The 16465-nt window shown below is 45.0% G+C and overlaps 1 protein-coding gene across 1 annotated transcript in view; it reads right to left on the bottom strand.

Annotated features, from left to right (window-relative positions):
• Positions 1-12402, bottom strand: part of bmp7b (bone morphogenetic protein 7b) — a 57687-nt gene extending 45285 nt beyond the window's left edge. The window contains exon 1 of the mRNA XM_084184335.1: positions 11765-12402. Coding sequence (XP_084040461.1) covers positions 11765-12164 — 400 coding nt within the window. The 5' untranslated portion in view covers positions 12165-12402. The remainder of the gene's footprint in view (positions 1-11764) is intronic.
• Positions 12403-16465: the final 4063 nt, after the last annotated feature.

The raw sequence follows: 16465 nt of genomic DNA, 5'->3' as shown, positions 1-16465 counted from the left end.
GTGTAGCTTCCAGCCCTGAGAGAGCTCTGTGTCTGGGCCGTTGGTTATGACCTCTATCTCCCACTTATTGTAACACACAGAGAGGAGAGCTGTGGAGGAGTCACTCTTTGCCCATAAACATGAGAGCTGGGTTTATCTCACGCTCCACTGCCTGTTATGAAGGTGCACTTCCCCTCTGAACCTCAAGGATTTACAATACCACCACAGACCCACTGCAGGCATGGGGCTCCCTGGAATGTCTCTCACTAGGCAGATAGAGAGCTAACACTCCAATCATCTCCTGGACAAATGATTAACATCAGCATGAGATTTGTAACTCAATGAAGCAACGTCTGCCATAAGGTGACAATACATCAGAATTCCACATATTGGAGTTGTATGCCTAGACAAGCTGTAATGGAAGCTGTATGTCAGTGGCGCTGGTTCTGTGGTGTCTGTCTCAACACATGTTGAGGGAGTTGGATAAAGGAGTGTACACTAACCAGTTATACTTCCTCTTGATGTCACCACTCTGAGAGACATAGAACCACAGTCATTTCAAGTTTTCCCCTCTCTTTTCTCCTATTCTCCTATTTTTTACGTTCTTTAATTTAGCGGGCGCAGCAGCCACACCCTCTTCAACCAGCCAAGCCGTCTCTTATTATAAGCTTAAGGAGATTCAATACACACACATGCACGGATGCACACACACGTACACACTTACACAAATGCACGGAGACGCATAGACACACACAAACAGTGTCTGTAAATTATTTGACTAATTTCCCCCCAAACCAAAAAGGGCGGCATCCTCAGCACACATGATGGGCACGCTGGCACCCTCATTTAAAGAGCTTGTTGTTTATTTAGTTTAGTTATAACCATTCACTTTCCAAATTAAATAGTTGAGAAACGGAAGTGGTCCATCGTAAGGCCAACAGTTGCTGCCTTCCCAAATAAACACAAAACTGACACATCAAATTCGTTTTTCACACTAAATTGACGTGATATTTCGGCACTTGCTTACAGTTGTTGCATGGCTTTTACAAGCTTCGATTTGGCTGTTTGTGGCAGTTGGAGAATTTGTTAGGCATTACATCCTTCTGCTAACGCAATCTTCCGCCAGAACAACCAACACACACACACAGCATCTGGTCACAGGGCAGGATGGGTGGCTCCTGGCTCTCATACTGTGCTTACTGCACACACACACACACACACACACACACACACACACACACACATTCTGCCTTTCAATCTCTTCTCCTCTCCCTCGGTGCTCCAGTACGGGCCATAAAGCAGTTCTGAGCCTTGTGTTTAATGTTTTCCCAGCAGTGTGGTTGGTAACTGGGTCCCTGGCTTTGCTCTGTCCCACATCTGGCCTCTCTCTCTGGGATAAACGCTGCTCCATGCTGCCCTCCGTGGAAGACAAGGGCACTGGACTCATTCTGACTTCCATTCACTAAAACTCAAGCTGCTTGCCCGCTGTGGAGGTATAAGAGGCCGATCATGTGATACGCCCATTGCAAGGCACAGTTACCCAGATACAAGAGTAGCTGACGTGAAGGGTGTATACATACCTAACATGACTATCCTATAATTTTCTCCAAGTCTGTCTCCGATTCAGAGATCACTCTACTTGCCCCCCCCCCCCCCCCCCCCCACCCCCTACCTCTCTAACCTCATTCTGCTGTGTTTATGAGCAACCTCATGGGTAAATTATGTCAGCAGCATACTCCTACACTGAAAATGGCCCATGTTCAGTCTCAGAGAGAGAGAGACATGATTTAGAAAGCCTTGTGTTGTTGGCCGGAACATTCCTGGCCTTGAATGCGCGCCGTCTGTCATTTCAGCCGAGCGAGAACACCCACTGCTCCGTACATCTGGGTCTTTTGACAACTCGCCACATTGTCGAGTCCCACCCGCAGACTGTTTCATCACCACTCACAGCAAGTGTCTGGGACGGTCCAAGAGTGAGGAGACGCTGTGTACATCCAGATGTCAGTCTGTTTGGAGATCTACAGGTGAACATACAGTTCCAGGAGTTAAATAGAAAGGGAATGGACCTTGATAAATAGTCCATGTGTTGTGTGGTAGCCTATTAGAAACTCTGAGGAGGCATTATTTTGCGTCTCTGTGGTATTTTAGGTCCTTTAACTCTGCATGAAGCATTGAAACAGATGGGTGGGAAAGAGTACAGCAGCAACAGCATGACTGTAATTACCTGAAGGCAACAGTAGCTACCTGAACCAACTATTATTTTTTCCCACTAATTATTTCCTGTCCACAGAGGACCTAAAATATGCACTCTGACACAAGTGCGTGCGTGTGCTTATGTACGTGCGTGCATGTGAGAAAGTGTTGACATGTTTTGTCTGGCGGTTGGGAAGGGTTGAACCCTTAGAGTAAGGGGGCAGAGTTGGGGGTTAGAGAGAGAACATTAGAGAATACTGTTGGGAGTAAGCTATGACTAATGTTTGGAGGAGGTCAGTGTATTCTGGTAGGTTTGAAGTTTCACGTTTTTTATGTCACATGCACAAGTACAGTACAATGCCTTTATTGCAAGCTCTAAACCCAACAATGCAGTAATCAATATCAATATAGTACTAAAAATAACATCAGGTAGAACAAAAACACACAATAAATAAAAATAAGAAATAAGAAGAACACGAGACCGTAAGTAAACATACTATATACAGGGACAGTCAGTTCCAGTACCATATTTACAATGTGCAGGATAATAGAGTGATAGAGGTTGATATGTATAGGGGTAAGGTGACTAGGCATCATGGTATATGATAAACAGAGTAGCAGCAGCATTTATGATGATTGTATGTGTGTGGGTGTGCGGGTGTGTAGCGTCAGTATAAATGTATGTGCATATTATGTGTGTGTGTGAGCAAATGATGGAGTGTTTGTGTGTGTGTTGGAGTGTCAGTGTGCGTGAGTGTGTAGGGCCCTGTGAGTGTGCATAGAGACAATGTAAAAAATAAAATACAAGGGTCAACTCAGATAGTCTGTGTAGCCATTTTGTTAACTATTTTGTTAGCTATTTACCAGTCTTATGGCTTGGGGATGGAAGCTGTTCAGGAGCCTGTTAGTGTCAAACTTGATGCACCGGTACCGGTTACCATGCGGAAGCAGAGAGAGCATTCTATGGCTTGGGTGGCTGGAGTCTTTAACGATTTTCCGGGCCTTCCTTTCACACCGCCTGATATAGAGGTCCTGGATGGCAGGGAGCTCGTCCCCAGTGATGTACTGGGCTGTCTGCACCACCCTTTATAGCGCCATGCGATCAAGGACGGTCCTATTGTCATACTTCTGGTTTGAGTGTGTGTGTTTGCATGCTTGTGTGTGTTTTGGTATAGGGTGGTGCAAGCAGTGTACCCAATTGTCATACTTGAGTAAAAGTAAAGATACCTTAATAGAAATGACTCAAGTGAAAGTGAAAGTCACCCAGTAAAATACTACTTGAGTAAAAGTATTGGCTTTTAAATATACCCAAGTATCACAAGTAAATGTAATTGCTCAAATATACTTAAGTATCAAAAGTAAAAGTATAAATGATTTCAAATTCCTTATTTTAAGCAAATCAGACGGCACCATTTTCTTTTTTTTTCTTTTTTTTCACGGAAAGCCAGGGCCACACTCCAACACCTAGACATAGTTGAAAAATGAAGCATTTGTGTTTAGTGAGTCAGCTAGATCAGAGGCAGTAGGGATGACAAGGGATGTTCTCTTGATAAGTGTGTGAATTGGACCCTTGTCCTGTCCCGCGAAGCATTCAAAATGTAACAAGTACTTTTGAGTGTCACGGGCTTTAGGAATGTAGTGAAGTAAAAGTAAAAGTTGTCAAAAATATAAATAGTAAAGTACAGATACCCAAACAAACTACTTAAGTAGTACTTTAAAGTATTTTTACTTAAGTACTTTACACCACTGGGTGCAAGGTGGAGGGTCAGACAAGGCTGCATGGGGTTGATGTGAGAAGGACAGAGCTGGGGGAATTGAGGGGTGTGGGGACGGGGTCTGTTGGACTTTGAGGAGATAGAGTTTCTGTGCTTTGGCCTGTAGACAGAGAGTAACATCTGTATTAACCTGAGTCCCAGGGGCAGCCCACTGAGCACAGGAATGAGCGAAGGAGCGGGGGCTGGGTGAGAGAGTGTGTGTGCCTGCGTGCCATTTCAATCCTATTCCACCCCATATACCCCAAATCTGTATTTTTCTTTTTTTTCTTCTTTTTTTTTCTTCTTTTTTCTTCTTCTTTTTCATTTTTGCACTTGAAAAAATGGATTTCATCTTGCACATTTTTGAAGGAAAAATTAATATCTACCGACCTACCACCTACTGTCTCTACTGCCATATATACCTACCATATTCATATACAATGTTCCATATTCCTTACAGCACAATGTTACATACATCAACACCAGTGATGTGATGCTAAGATATAAAATACATCAGAATCCCATGACTCCAACATGACTGTGGCGTGACAGCGAGCGTTTCCGAGCATGCAGACGTGTGTATGTGTACAGCAGTGGAGTGACACAATGCTATCTCAGTGCCAAACCCTCTAATAAATCCAAACAAATTGGCCAATTAGAGGTTGTTTTTCTCTCCAGGCCCCCCTATTACCTAGCCTCGCAAAGCCGCCTGATATCGCGAGCTTCCATATATGGTTTGCTGCACGGTGTAGCGAACCATATATGGAAGCTTGTGAGAACAGGCGGCTTTGCGAGGCTACTTATTACCTGCCTGTTAAGACACATAAAACCTAGACAATGGGCTGCCAACTCTGTGCCACCTCCCAGGGGGTGGTGTGGGGGTGATGGCAGGGGGCAGGTGGTGCCCTGTGGCGTCACCATGGCAACGGGTGGGATAATTACCTATTGTTTGTTGATGACTCACCTTACCTCTTGTCTACCAATGCCCACTGTTTATAAGGTATCCTGCTCTCATCAAGAATCACACCCACACACAGGTCTAATATGAATCTAACTGAATATTTCGCTAGATCAAACAAGTTGTTTTCTCTCATTAAAATGTGTTCTACACATGTTATAGCCCTGGAGTTATATTTCAAAGAACTTCAGACTTTTATCTAAATGTTTTAAAATATGCTTTAGATTTCATATGTTATTATGGGTTAAGAAAGTATGTATTTCAAATGCATCTATAAACACTATCCAAATATATACTTACAGTGAGGGAAAAAAGTATTTGATCCTGCTGATTTTGTACGTTTGCCCACTGACAAAGAAATTATCAGTCTATAATTTTAATGGTAGGTTTATTTGAACAGTGAGAGACAGAAAAACAAAACAAAAATCCAGAGAAACGCATGTCAAAAATGTTATAAATTGATTTGCATTTTAATGAGGGAAATAAGTATTTGACCCCTCTGCAAAACATGACTTAGTACTTGGTGGCAAAACCCTTGTTGGCAATCACAGAGGTCAGACTCAAATGATTGTTGTTGTTTTTTATTTCAACTCCATTTAGTGATGTGTTTCACACATCTGGTGCATATTAATAGCAACAGAACATTTGGACAATTTAAACAGACTCCAGCGGTACACCTTTTTAAAAATAAACTGGCATATTCTCACATGTAAGTGTGTTCGCGTTGGAGCCAAACTCAATGCTTTATTTTCCGACAGCCCCCCAGTCAGAGCAGCTGACAGCTGACTTCCAGCAGGACTATTAGACACCCAGGGACCTATCAGCATGGCTCTAGTTACTGAAATGCCATAAAGCAAACAAGCACCGTTTCATTTGTCTTTATCCACACATTGAGACACCAATGAACACACACGCTCGACGCAGGCAGACAGCACGCATGCAGACACACACATGCACGTGCACATGGACACACAAACACACACACAATTCCTCACTGCCTCAGGCTAGGGTAATCCATGCAAGATTGCATGACAACGGGGCAGAGCAGGAAACCATGACTAACACAACTGATAACACATTAAAACAGGCCATGCAGGTGAGAGAGATGCAAATGGTAGACATGCAAGTCACCCTGCTGTCCTGTGGTGTGTGAGACCGAGTGAGTTATCCGTGTGTGTGTGTCTGTGAGAGTGTGCAGTAGCGGGTGTGTGTCTGTGTAAGGGTTTGACTTCGCCATGCCAGGCCAGCTCAGCCCAGCCAAGCAGCCCAGAGCTCTGGAAGTTGTGGTTTGTTTAAGGGGAAATGCCTTAATTCACTGTGGCTGAGGGCCAACGCACTGGGGACCGCCGGGATCATATCAAATAATTACCCAAAGGGGAGGTGTGTCTGTGTGTTTATGTATGTGCGTGCGTGTGAGAAAGTGTTCACGTGTGTGTGTGGAGTGGTATGGAAGGATGGGCAAAACATAAATCATTCCAGCTAAATGGAGAGAGAGAGAAAGAGAGAGAGAAAGAAAGACAGAATCTTGCCTATGTTCATTGTTTCATACACCAAGCTAACGCTACAGAAAAATGCCATCCAATTTCACACAGAAGTGTGTTAGCGTGTTAGCGTGTTAGCGTGTTAGCGTGTTAGCGTGTCAGCGAGCGTTGCATGTTCAGCAGCACACATCCTGGGCTAGGGCGACCCATGTTGCTGGTAGGTGTGTACATTCTGCATGTGTGCTGTAAACCATTTACACAGCTGGCCTTTTAACTGAGGTGACTCAGACAGAGGAGAGGAGAGGACGTCCCTGGCCCTGGGGTCTGTCCCAAAGCAACACACCCACCCTGGGCCTGCACTGGAAACTACCAGCCGCAGAGCAGTTCAGATACACACCGACAACAGATCCACTATAAGCTGGACTGAGAATAGCTTAAATATACAGTATACTGACATGATCAGCTATCAACTGACTCCAGAGCAGCTCAGATACACACTGACAACACATCAGATATCAACTGGCCTCAGAATAGCTCAGATACACACTGAAATATCATATCAATAATACCATATCATATAAGATCATATGTCTTATTATACTCTTGCCCTGAGCACAACTCAAGCAACAACACTCAGCAGCACATAGCAACAATACAACATCAGTTCCATTCCATTATCACTTTATTTGAATGGTCCTTTTCAAATAATCTGCATATGGTCAAACGATCAGATTGTGCCAGCTCCAACTCTTTTGACATGCAACAACTATAACTGAAGGAGAGCTCTCTGTAGCAATGTATTGAAACAGGGCAAGGTCATGTGTCTAAATCTCTAACTATTCCCCTCTCCTATGCTCACTTACACACTCTCCTTACAAGACGTCTGTCAAGAATCAGGGTCATGCGGAACTACAATGCCTCCCCCTTTTTCACTATTTCCCTTTGCTCTCATTCTCTCTCCCTCACTGGCACTTTGAGGGGACTATCAGTGAAATCAGATACAATTCTGTTGTCATAATATTTCAAAGCTAAAATGCCACCCAGCTTACTTCTAAAAAAAAGCTTCCCGAGCCACTTCCAAGGCAGTTGGAAGTTAGTTTAAGAGAGGCGTCTTGGACATGATGCCATTTATGGAACCTGACTTACGAGGGGTTGAAATTGAAAAACCCACAATGACTGAGTGAAATAAAAAGCCAACAGTGTCTATGATTATAACTCTCTCTGTTCTCTTCTATTCTCTCTCTCTTTCTCTCTCTCGCTTTCTCACTCTCGCTCTCTCTCATATAAAGGCGTATTAATCAGCATTTTGATCTGGTGGCTTGGATCAAGCCTGGCTCATATCTGATGGCATCACATGAGACTCAGGAAGAAGAGCCTGACAAAGAGGCCCATTCACGGACTGGATCAACAGTGACATCATATCCGAATTATGCAATATACTTTGCAAAAGGTTATCACAGATCATTTGAAATAAGGTAAGAGGAACCCAACATGGCATGAGGGGAACCTAGCCTACCCTGCGGGGAGGAGAAACGGCCACTGTGCTGATCAGTAACCATATCACCAGGCCTCAACCCCTTACGGTCACTGGGAGCTGAGTGGAAATGACTCTGGACAAGAAGGAAAACATGACTTTTATTGGGGCTTCATTCACAAGCCACAAGTCACAGAACAAGCATAGAAACCTCTAGCGAGAAAGGGTCTTGATTACCTAAGCTGGGTTCAGTTATGAAATCATTCATTTTGTTTGCCCCAAATCAAAATATGCTCTCTCTTGCTGATGTGAAACACCTTTGTTATGGTTTAATGTCAGCCTTATGGTTTAAGGCCCATACAGTACATATCAGAGTCAGAAACAGTTTCTCCTCTCCTCTCTGCCTCTCACAGGCTCTCTCCTTGCCCTGTTGAAGTCTTAGGGTGCCTCCAAAATGGCACCCTATTCCCTTCATAGTGCACTACATTTGGCCCGGGTCCTAGAGCCCTATTCGGGACCTGGTCAAAAGTAATGCACTATGAAGGGATTGGGAATATGGTGCCTTTTCAGACGTGTTAGGAAAAGAACGAGGCCCTTGACTTTGCAAGGCTTTGCGGTCCCATCCATCTGTGTCACAGCCTGTCCAAAATAGCATCATTACAGCAGCTCCCTCTGTAATGGCATAGTACAGCAAAGGAAACACTGTCACCTCCCTCTCCATTGACAAAACACTCCAACAATCATCTCTCCATCCCTCCAGGATTCATCACAAACTCCAGCTCCCTCGGGCCGGGAAACCTCTTCTTGTTATCTTCGTTAACATTTGCCTCTTAATTTTAAGATTTCTACAACTGCCAAAGTTGTACACTATATACGTTCTCTAGCCAGATCCCATGCAGCAGTGTCCTTTCCCTCTTCAAATGAATCACAAATACTCATCTTGACCCTAATTCATTCATGCAGTTGCTGTGATTGCTTAATTTGTTGGCCAAATTGAGTTATGATGGTGTGTTTATCTTTCCATAAATCCCCTGGCGTTGCCTGCTAATGTTGTGATGATGGGCAGGCAGTAAAGCTTGGCTGGCTGTTGCTGCTGACAATAATGGTAATCAGAAGACAGAGCAGCATCTCAGGGGGATTTCACTAAGACTCACTGATTAGATAAGGACACCCTAAACCCACAGCCAACAGCTGGGAGAAAACATTTAGCATGTGCTTAGAGGGAAAAGACATAGGCTATCAGACATATTGTATGTAAGGCCTTTCATTCACAGCATGTGTTAGAAAAACACCTGAGCTTGCCCAACTCTGATGTTAGAATCCAAACAGTTGTATATGGACTCTTGGGAATGTTATTTTGATGTTATTGTGTTGGGAATGCAAAACCGAGGAGACCAAGATTCACTTTGAACCTATTGTGTTGTTGGCACTCGCTCATGCTCAAGATAGAAACGGTGGAGCGAGTGTCTGCAGGTTAGAGCATCTGCAGGGTTGACCACCTGAACATTAACACAGTGAACAGCTGTTTGACTGAGACAGAGGGAGACAATTCACTGGAATGTGATGCTCATAGATTCCTAGACTGGATCATTAACTCAATTGCAACACACTGTAAAGATGGACTACCTATTCTACAACTTGTATCTACATTAGATGGCTTTTCTCCAGCAGCGTATGCAATAGCCCTATAAAGTGTTTCTGCAGGACAACGACCCATGCAGTCCAATGTGCAAATGAAACAGCATGATTGGTTCAATAAGAATTATAGAAAATACATCAAGCTTTTTCACTCCAGAGACGTGAGAAATCCCAGTTGTCATTTTTAGACCAAGAATCTGTAGTGCAATACGTCTTAAGACCCAGTGTAAAGTAATTAGACATAACCTAAACATGGACCAGGGAACATAAACAATGTCACTTGGTCTGTCAATCACTATTACCAACAGCTGATTAATTTGCACATACACTATATATACAAAAGTTAGTGCATTTGGCTATTTCAGCCACACCCGTTGCTGACAGGTGTATAAAATCAAGCACAAAGCCATGCAATCTCCAATGGACAACATTGGCAGTAGAATGTCAAAATTGTCAGACTCCAGCCACCCTAGTCATAGACTGTTCTCCCTGCTACCGCACGGCAAGCGGTACCGGAGTGCCAAGTTTAGGTCCAAAAGACTTCTCAACAGCTTCTACCCCCAAGCCATAAGACTCCTGAACAGCTAATCATGGCTACCCGGACTATTTGCACTGCCCCCCCACCCCATCCTTTTTACGCTGCTGCTACTCTGTTAATTATTTATGCATAGTCACTTTAACTCTACCCACATGTACATATTACTTCAACTATCTCAACTAGCCGGTGCCCCCGCACATTGACTCTGCACCGGTACCCCCCTGTATATATAGCCTCCCTACTGTTATTTTATTTTACTTCTGCTCTTTTTTTCTCAACACTTTTTTTGTTGTTGTTTTATTTTTACTTTTTTTGTTAAAAATAAATGCACTGTTGGTTAAGGGCTGTAAGTAAGCATTTCACTGTAATGTCTGCACCTGTTGTATTCGGCGCATGTGACCAATAAAATTTGATTTGATTTGATTTGATTTGATTTGATTTGAATGGCCTTACTGAAGAGCTCAGTGACTTTCAACGTGGCACCGTCATAGGATGCCACCTTTCCAACAAGTCAGTTCGTCAAATTTCTGCCCTGCTAGAGCTGCCCCAGTCAACTGTATTATTGTGAAGTGGAAACATCTAGGAGCAACAACGGCTCAGCCGCGAAGTGGTAGGCCAAACAAGCTCATAAAACGGGACTGCCGAGTGCTGAAGCGCGTAGCATGTAAAAATCATCTGTCCTCGGTTTCAACACTCACTACCGAGTTCCAAACTGCCTCTGGAAGCAATGTCAGCACAAGAACTGTTTGTCTGGATTTTTATGAAATGGGTTTCCATGGCCGTGCAGCCGCACACAAGCCTAAGATCACCATGCGCAAGCCAAGCGTCAGCTGGAGTGATGTAAACCTCGCCGCCATTCAACTCTGGAGCAGTGGAAATGCGTTCTCTGTAGTAATTAATCACGCTTCACCATCTGGCAGTCCGACGGACATATCTGGGTTTGGCGAATGTCAGGAGAACGCTACCTGCCCCAATGCATAGTGCCAACTGTAAAGTTTAGTGTAGGATGAATAATGTTCTGGGTCTATTTTTCATGGTTCGGGCTAAGCCCCTTAGTTCCAGTGAAGGGAAATCTTAACGCTACAGCATACAATGACATTCTAGACGATTCTGTGCTTCCAACTTTGTGGCAACAGTTTGGGGAACGCCCTTTCCTGTTTCAGCATGACAATGCCCCCATGCACAAAGTGAGGTCCATACGGAAATGGTTTGTCGATATCGGTGTGGAAGAACTTGACTGGCCTGCACAGAGCCCTGACCTCTACCCCATCAAACACATTTGGGATGAATTGGAAAGTCGACTGCGAGCCAGGCCTAATCGCCCATCATCAGTGCCCGACCTCACGAATGCTCTTGTGGCTGAATGGAAGCAAGTCCCCGCAGCAAAGTTCCAACATTTAGTGGAAAGCCTTCCCAGAAGAGTGGAGGCTGTTATAGCAGCAAAGGGGGGACCAACTCCATATTAATGCCCATGATTTTGGAATGAGATCTTCCATGAGCAGGTGTCCACATACTTTTCATCATGTAGTGTGTCTCAAGTTTCACTCATGTTATTACATATTGTTGAATGTGTAATAAGATATGAGCAACTTGTTACTTATAATTTTTAAGGCATGCGCTATCTGTTTCCAAGATATCTTGAAATGAGATATCCACCAATAAGTGCAAAACTGCAGATGGTTAAAATTAAGACTGAAAATCTGATACTGCAGGGAACAACATAATACGCACAGGCAAGGGGTGACATACCTAAATTGACAAAGCTCATAACCATGTCTGCGTCGTTTAGGAAGTTGTTGTCCTGAAGAGTGGCTATAGGCGGCCCCTGGGTGGTGAAGATGGGTTTGTATGGGTAGGAGTACCCGTCCTCTTTCCCCTCCGTGGACATGGCATTGTACAGGTCCAGCATGAACATCGGTGCCGCGTTGTGCTTCCCGTGGAGATGCGGCCGTGGCCGATGCGGCAGCCCGAGGATCGAGAGGATTTCCCGCTGCATCTCCCGGCGCTCCTGGCTCTTCAGCCGCCGGTGGATGAAACTCGAGTGGACCTCGTTGTCCAGGGTAAAGTTCGAAAAGACCGTGTCCGCGAAAACGCAGTAGCCCCATACTAGGAACAAAGCAGGGACACGTCTATCCAAAAATAAAACCATAATGATGCCGTGCGTAATTGCGCTGAGTGCTCTCACCCAAGACTTAGAACAAGGACATTGAATTTCGCAACAGGTTCGTTCAATACCCGAATCATTGACGGCCCCTCATGTTGAGGGAAGAGTTCACGATTGCAACATCAATTTAACTTCAACGTCCACTTTTATTGGATTTGCTTAAATCCACGGATCTGCACAATTCTCAATTTCGATCCTGTCCCCTTTACAACCAGCAACGCCCACCCCTTTCACTATCACCGTCTCCCTGGTTCACGCGTAAACTGCGAGGTTGACAAGACGTGTTGCAGCAAGTGCGATGAGCCGAGCTCAGCGAGCAAACTTTGAGGAGGTGGTTTATACGCTGGGAGGAGCAGTGAGAGGGAGCGCTTTAATTGCTTTAGCCCAGACAATGTTCTTTCTCTCTCTCTCCATCTCCATCTCCCTCTGTGTGTGTGTGCACGTGAGAGAGAGAGAGGGGGGGGGGGGGGGGGGGGGGGGGGTTCCTTGGCTTGCAGGTTGCCAAGGGGTGGATGAAGGTACAAGGGATATCTCAAGGTGTTTGTATTTTGTGAAATAAATGGGTGGGGACATGCTTACCCTCACAACAGAAGCACAGTGTGACAAAAGACCAGAACCATATCTATATGGCTTTGAAAAAGACCTTTCATCAGTGTCATGCTCTCTTTTGTTCCCTTGAAAGGGTTTAACGAATACTTCAGGATTTTGACAATGAAACCCTTTATCTATTTCCCAGTCAGATTAACTAGTCGATACCATTATTATGTCTCTGCGTGCAGTTTGAAGGAAGTTGATAACTAGCGTTAGCACAATTGCTAACTAGCGTTAGCGCAATGACTGGAAGTCTTTGGTAACTGCTAGCATGTTAGGATGGTAACTAGTTAGCATTGGCTCACAAAACTACCTCTAACTTCCTTCATACTGGATGCAGAGACATACAAATGTTATCCACAAGTTCATCTGACTCTGGGGAAGTAGATAAATGGTTTCATTGCCAAAATCCTGAGGTATCTTTTTAATACCACCAATTACCTATGACAGGCACCTGATACTATTGTCTCTGTTTTATGGAGGAGTAATTATTTGCTCCTAGGGAAACTGTCTGGGTGATGTTGGCAAAGGTGTTCTGTGTTGCCTAATACTGTGAGAGAGATCATAACATGCCATACAATGTGTTCATATTTTAGGTGCACTCTACCAGGACCAGAACACCAATGACTGGATTATTACAACTTTACTATCAAAACATTCAGTCAGACAACCTCTGTGAGGTAGGATGAGACAAGTGGTGCAGAGGAAATAAATGAATATCCTACAATCTGCCTGCCCAGTCACACACACGCCCATGCCCTCTGAGTGAGTGTTGAGTTATGAGTGCCCCCTACTCCCTGTCGCCCTAGCCAGTGTAGAGGCAGGCAGGAAGTAGGTAACGACAGACAGCGCTGAGCGGTGCTCAGACACAGGGTTGGAGGGGACAGGGTGCAGATGTTTGGCAGCTGTTTCATCCCTTCCATGTGCCCCCCTGGCCCCAGCACCTCTTAAACACCACACTTTAATGGAACGTTCCTGACCCTCTCGTGCGCTCCGCTCATGCCTTGGCTGGGACAGGGGCTTTTGGATGGCCCTTCCACCATTAATGACCACTTCATGTTGAAAGGGTTCCTCCTCGGAGTGGAACGGTAAACTTTTAGCTTCACAGAGAGACTCATTTTAATGGCTTTGTAAAGGTTGAGATGTTTTAGGGCCACAGCTTGCCAGGTAATTTTATGACAGTCAAATTAGACTTCAATGGCACAGTGAGGTAGAATGGGACCGACAGTCCCCGATCAACGCTGTAATTGCCGGTAGGAAAGAGAAGGACAGGAGAGAGAGAGCATGGCTAGAGGTAGTTACAGGCCGAGCCCACATCCCTGCCCATTAAATGTGCTTGTTCTCCATTTCATTACAGCCCCACTCCCCTTTTTCCAATGACAATGCAATGTGGTTTGTCTGAGAACCTGCCCTGCACTCGTTCCATGCCTGCCAGCACTCATTCCCTGTGTGTATCCGCAAGTCACTCTATTACTATTAAATGGTCTTTCAGCGGTAGCCTGTAACATATAAACACTGCTATCCGGTCCCTCAGATAGAATCAGCTAATGGCCGCAGGTGTTTATATTACGGCGGTTTCCGACAGAGGACATGAAAGGGACTTGGTTTCAGTTAGAACCATAATCTCTCGCTTTATACTGCAAGCTGGGGTCCCCTCGGTCCGTAGCCCCTCAGCCCCCGAGCCCTGGCCTCAGTCAGTGCCCAGAGAGGGGCTGCCACTCTGGGGCAGGATAATAGGAACAGACCCCCCTTTGTTTGGGCCTCCATAGCTCTGGTGACAGTCACAGTAAACAGGGGGCACAGACTGAGGCCAGGCTGGGTGAGCTGCACTGAGGGGCCTTTGACCAGAGGAACTAAAGCAGAACAAAAAGGGTTTGAGCTCTCCGCCCCTTCACTGTCACATACACACACATTATGTATAAGTAATACACACACTAAACCATAAATTGTCACACACATGTACACACACAATGTGTTCACAGACACACACACACAAATCATGATAGAAAACTACTCCTATCCTTCAGGGCAACACCTGCAATCTTACACAATGCTCTAGTCAATATGAAAACATGATAGCCTCATAGTCATCATCCTCCCTCTATCATAGCATGCAGTCAGTCAGTGTAGCTGTGTGAAGGCCATTATTGAGAGCAGACACACACGCAGGGGGCCCTGGTCTAGTAGACCAATCAGTGGCGGAAATGGAGAGTGACGTGCCGGCCTATTATCATTAGCATTCTGAACAACTGAGCTGTACTCATGAAAGAGAAAAACGGATGTTTTTAATGTACTGTAACTCCAAGCCCTTTTTCCACATTTTGTTACGTTACAGCCTAATTCTAAAACGGATTAAATGAAAGTTTTTCCTCATCAATCTACACACAATACCCCATAATGACAAAGCAGAAACATGTTTTTAGAAATGTTTAGAAAAACAGAAATACCTTATTTACGTAAGTATTCAGACCCTTTGCTATGAGCCTCGAAATTGAGCTCAGGTGCATCCTGTTTCCATTGATCATCCTTGAGATGTTTCTACAACTTGATTGGAGTCCAACTGTGGTAAATTCAATTGATTGGACATGATTTGGAAAGGCACACACCTATCTATATAAGGTCCGACAGTTGACAGTGCATGTCGGAGCAAAAACCAAGCCATAAGGTCGAAGGAATTGTCCGTAGAGCTCCGAGACAGGATTGTGTCGAGGCACAGATCTGGGGAAGGGTACCAAAAAATGTCTGCAGCATTGAAGGTCCCCAAGAACACAGTGGCCTCCATCATTCTTAAATAGAAGAAGTTTGGAACCACCAAGACTCTTCCTAGAGCTGGCCACCCAGCCAAACTGAGCAATCGGTGGAGAAGGGCCTTGGTCAGGGAGGTGACCAAGAACCCAATGGTCACTCTGAGAGAGCTCCAGAGTTCCTCTGTGGAGATGGGAGAACCTTTCAGAAGGACATCCATCTCTGCAACACTCCACCAATCAGGCCTTTATGGTAGAGTGACCAGACGGAAGCCACTCCTCAATAACAAGCACATGACAGCCTGCTTGGAGTTAAAGGCACCTAAATTACTCTCAGACCATGAGAAACAAGATTATCTGGTCTGATGAAACCAAGATTGAACTCTTTGGCCTGAATGCCAAGTGTCACGTCTTGAGGAAACCTGACACCATCCTTACGGTGAAGCATGATGGTGCAACATCATGCTGTGGGGATGTTTTTCAGCGGCAGGGACTGGTAGACTAGTGAGGATCGAGGGAAAGATGAACAGAGCAAAGTACAGAGAGATTCTTGATGAAAACCTGCCTCAGAGTGCTCAGGACCTCAGACTGGGGCGAAGGTTCACCTTCCAACAGGACAACGACCCTAAGCACACAGCCAAGACAACGCAGGAGTGGCTTCGGGACAAGTCTCTGAATGTCCTTGAGTGGCCCAGCCAGAGCCCGGACTTGAACCCGATCTAACATCTCTGTAGTGACCTGAAAATAGCCGTGCAGCGACGCTCCCCATCCAACCTGACAGAGCTTGAGAGGATCTGCAGAGAAGAATGAAAGAAACACACCAAATACAGGTGTGCCAAGCTTCTAGCGTCATACCCAAGAAGACTCAAGGCTGTAATTGCTGCCAAAGGTGCTTCAACAAAGTACTGAGTCAATGGTCTGAATATTTACGTAAATGTGATATTTTATTTA

This window comes from Coregonus lavaretus (assembly GCF_964263955.1).
Source record: "Coregonus lavaretus genome assembly, chromosome: 20".
NCBI lineage: Eukaryota > Metazoa > Chordata > Actinopteri > Salmoniformes > Salmonidae > Coregonus > Coregonus lavaretus.
Note: the sequence above shows the minus strand (reverse complement) of the source record. Positions and strands in the feature narration are given on the sequence as shown.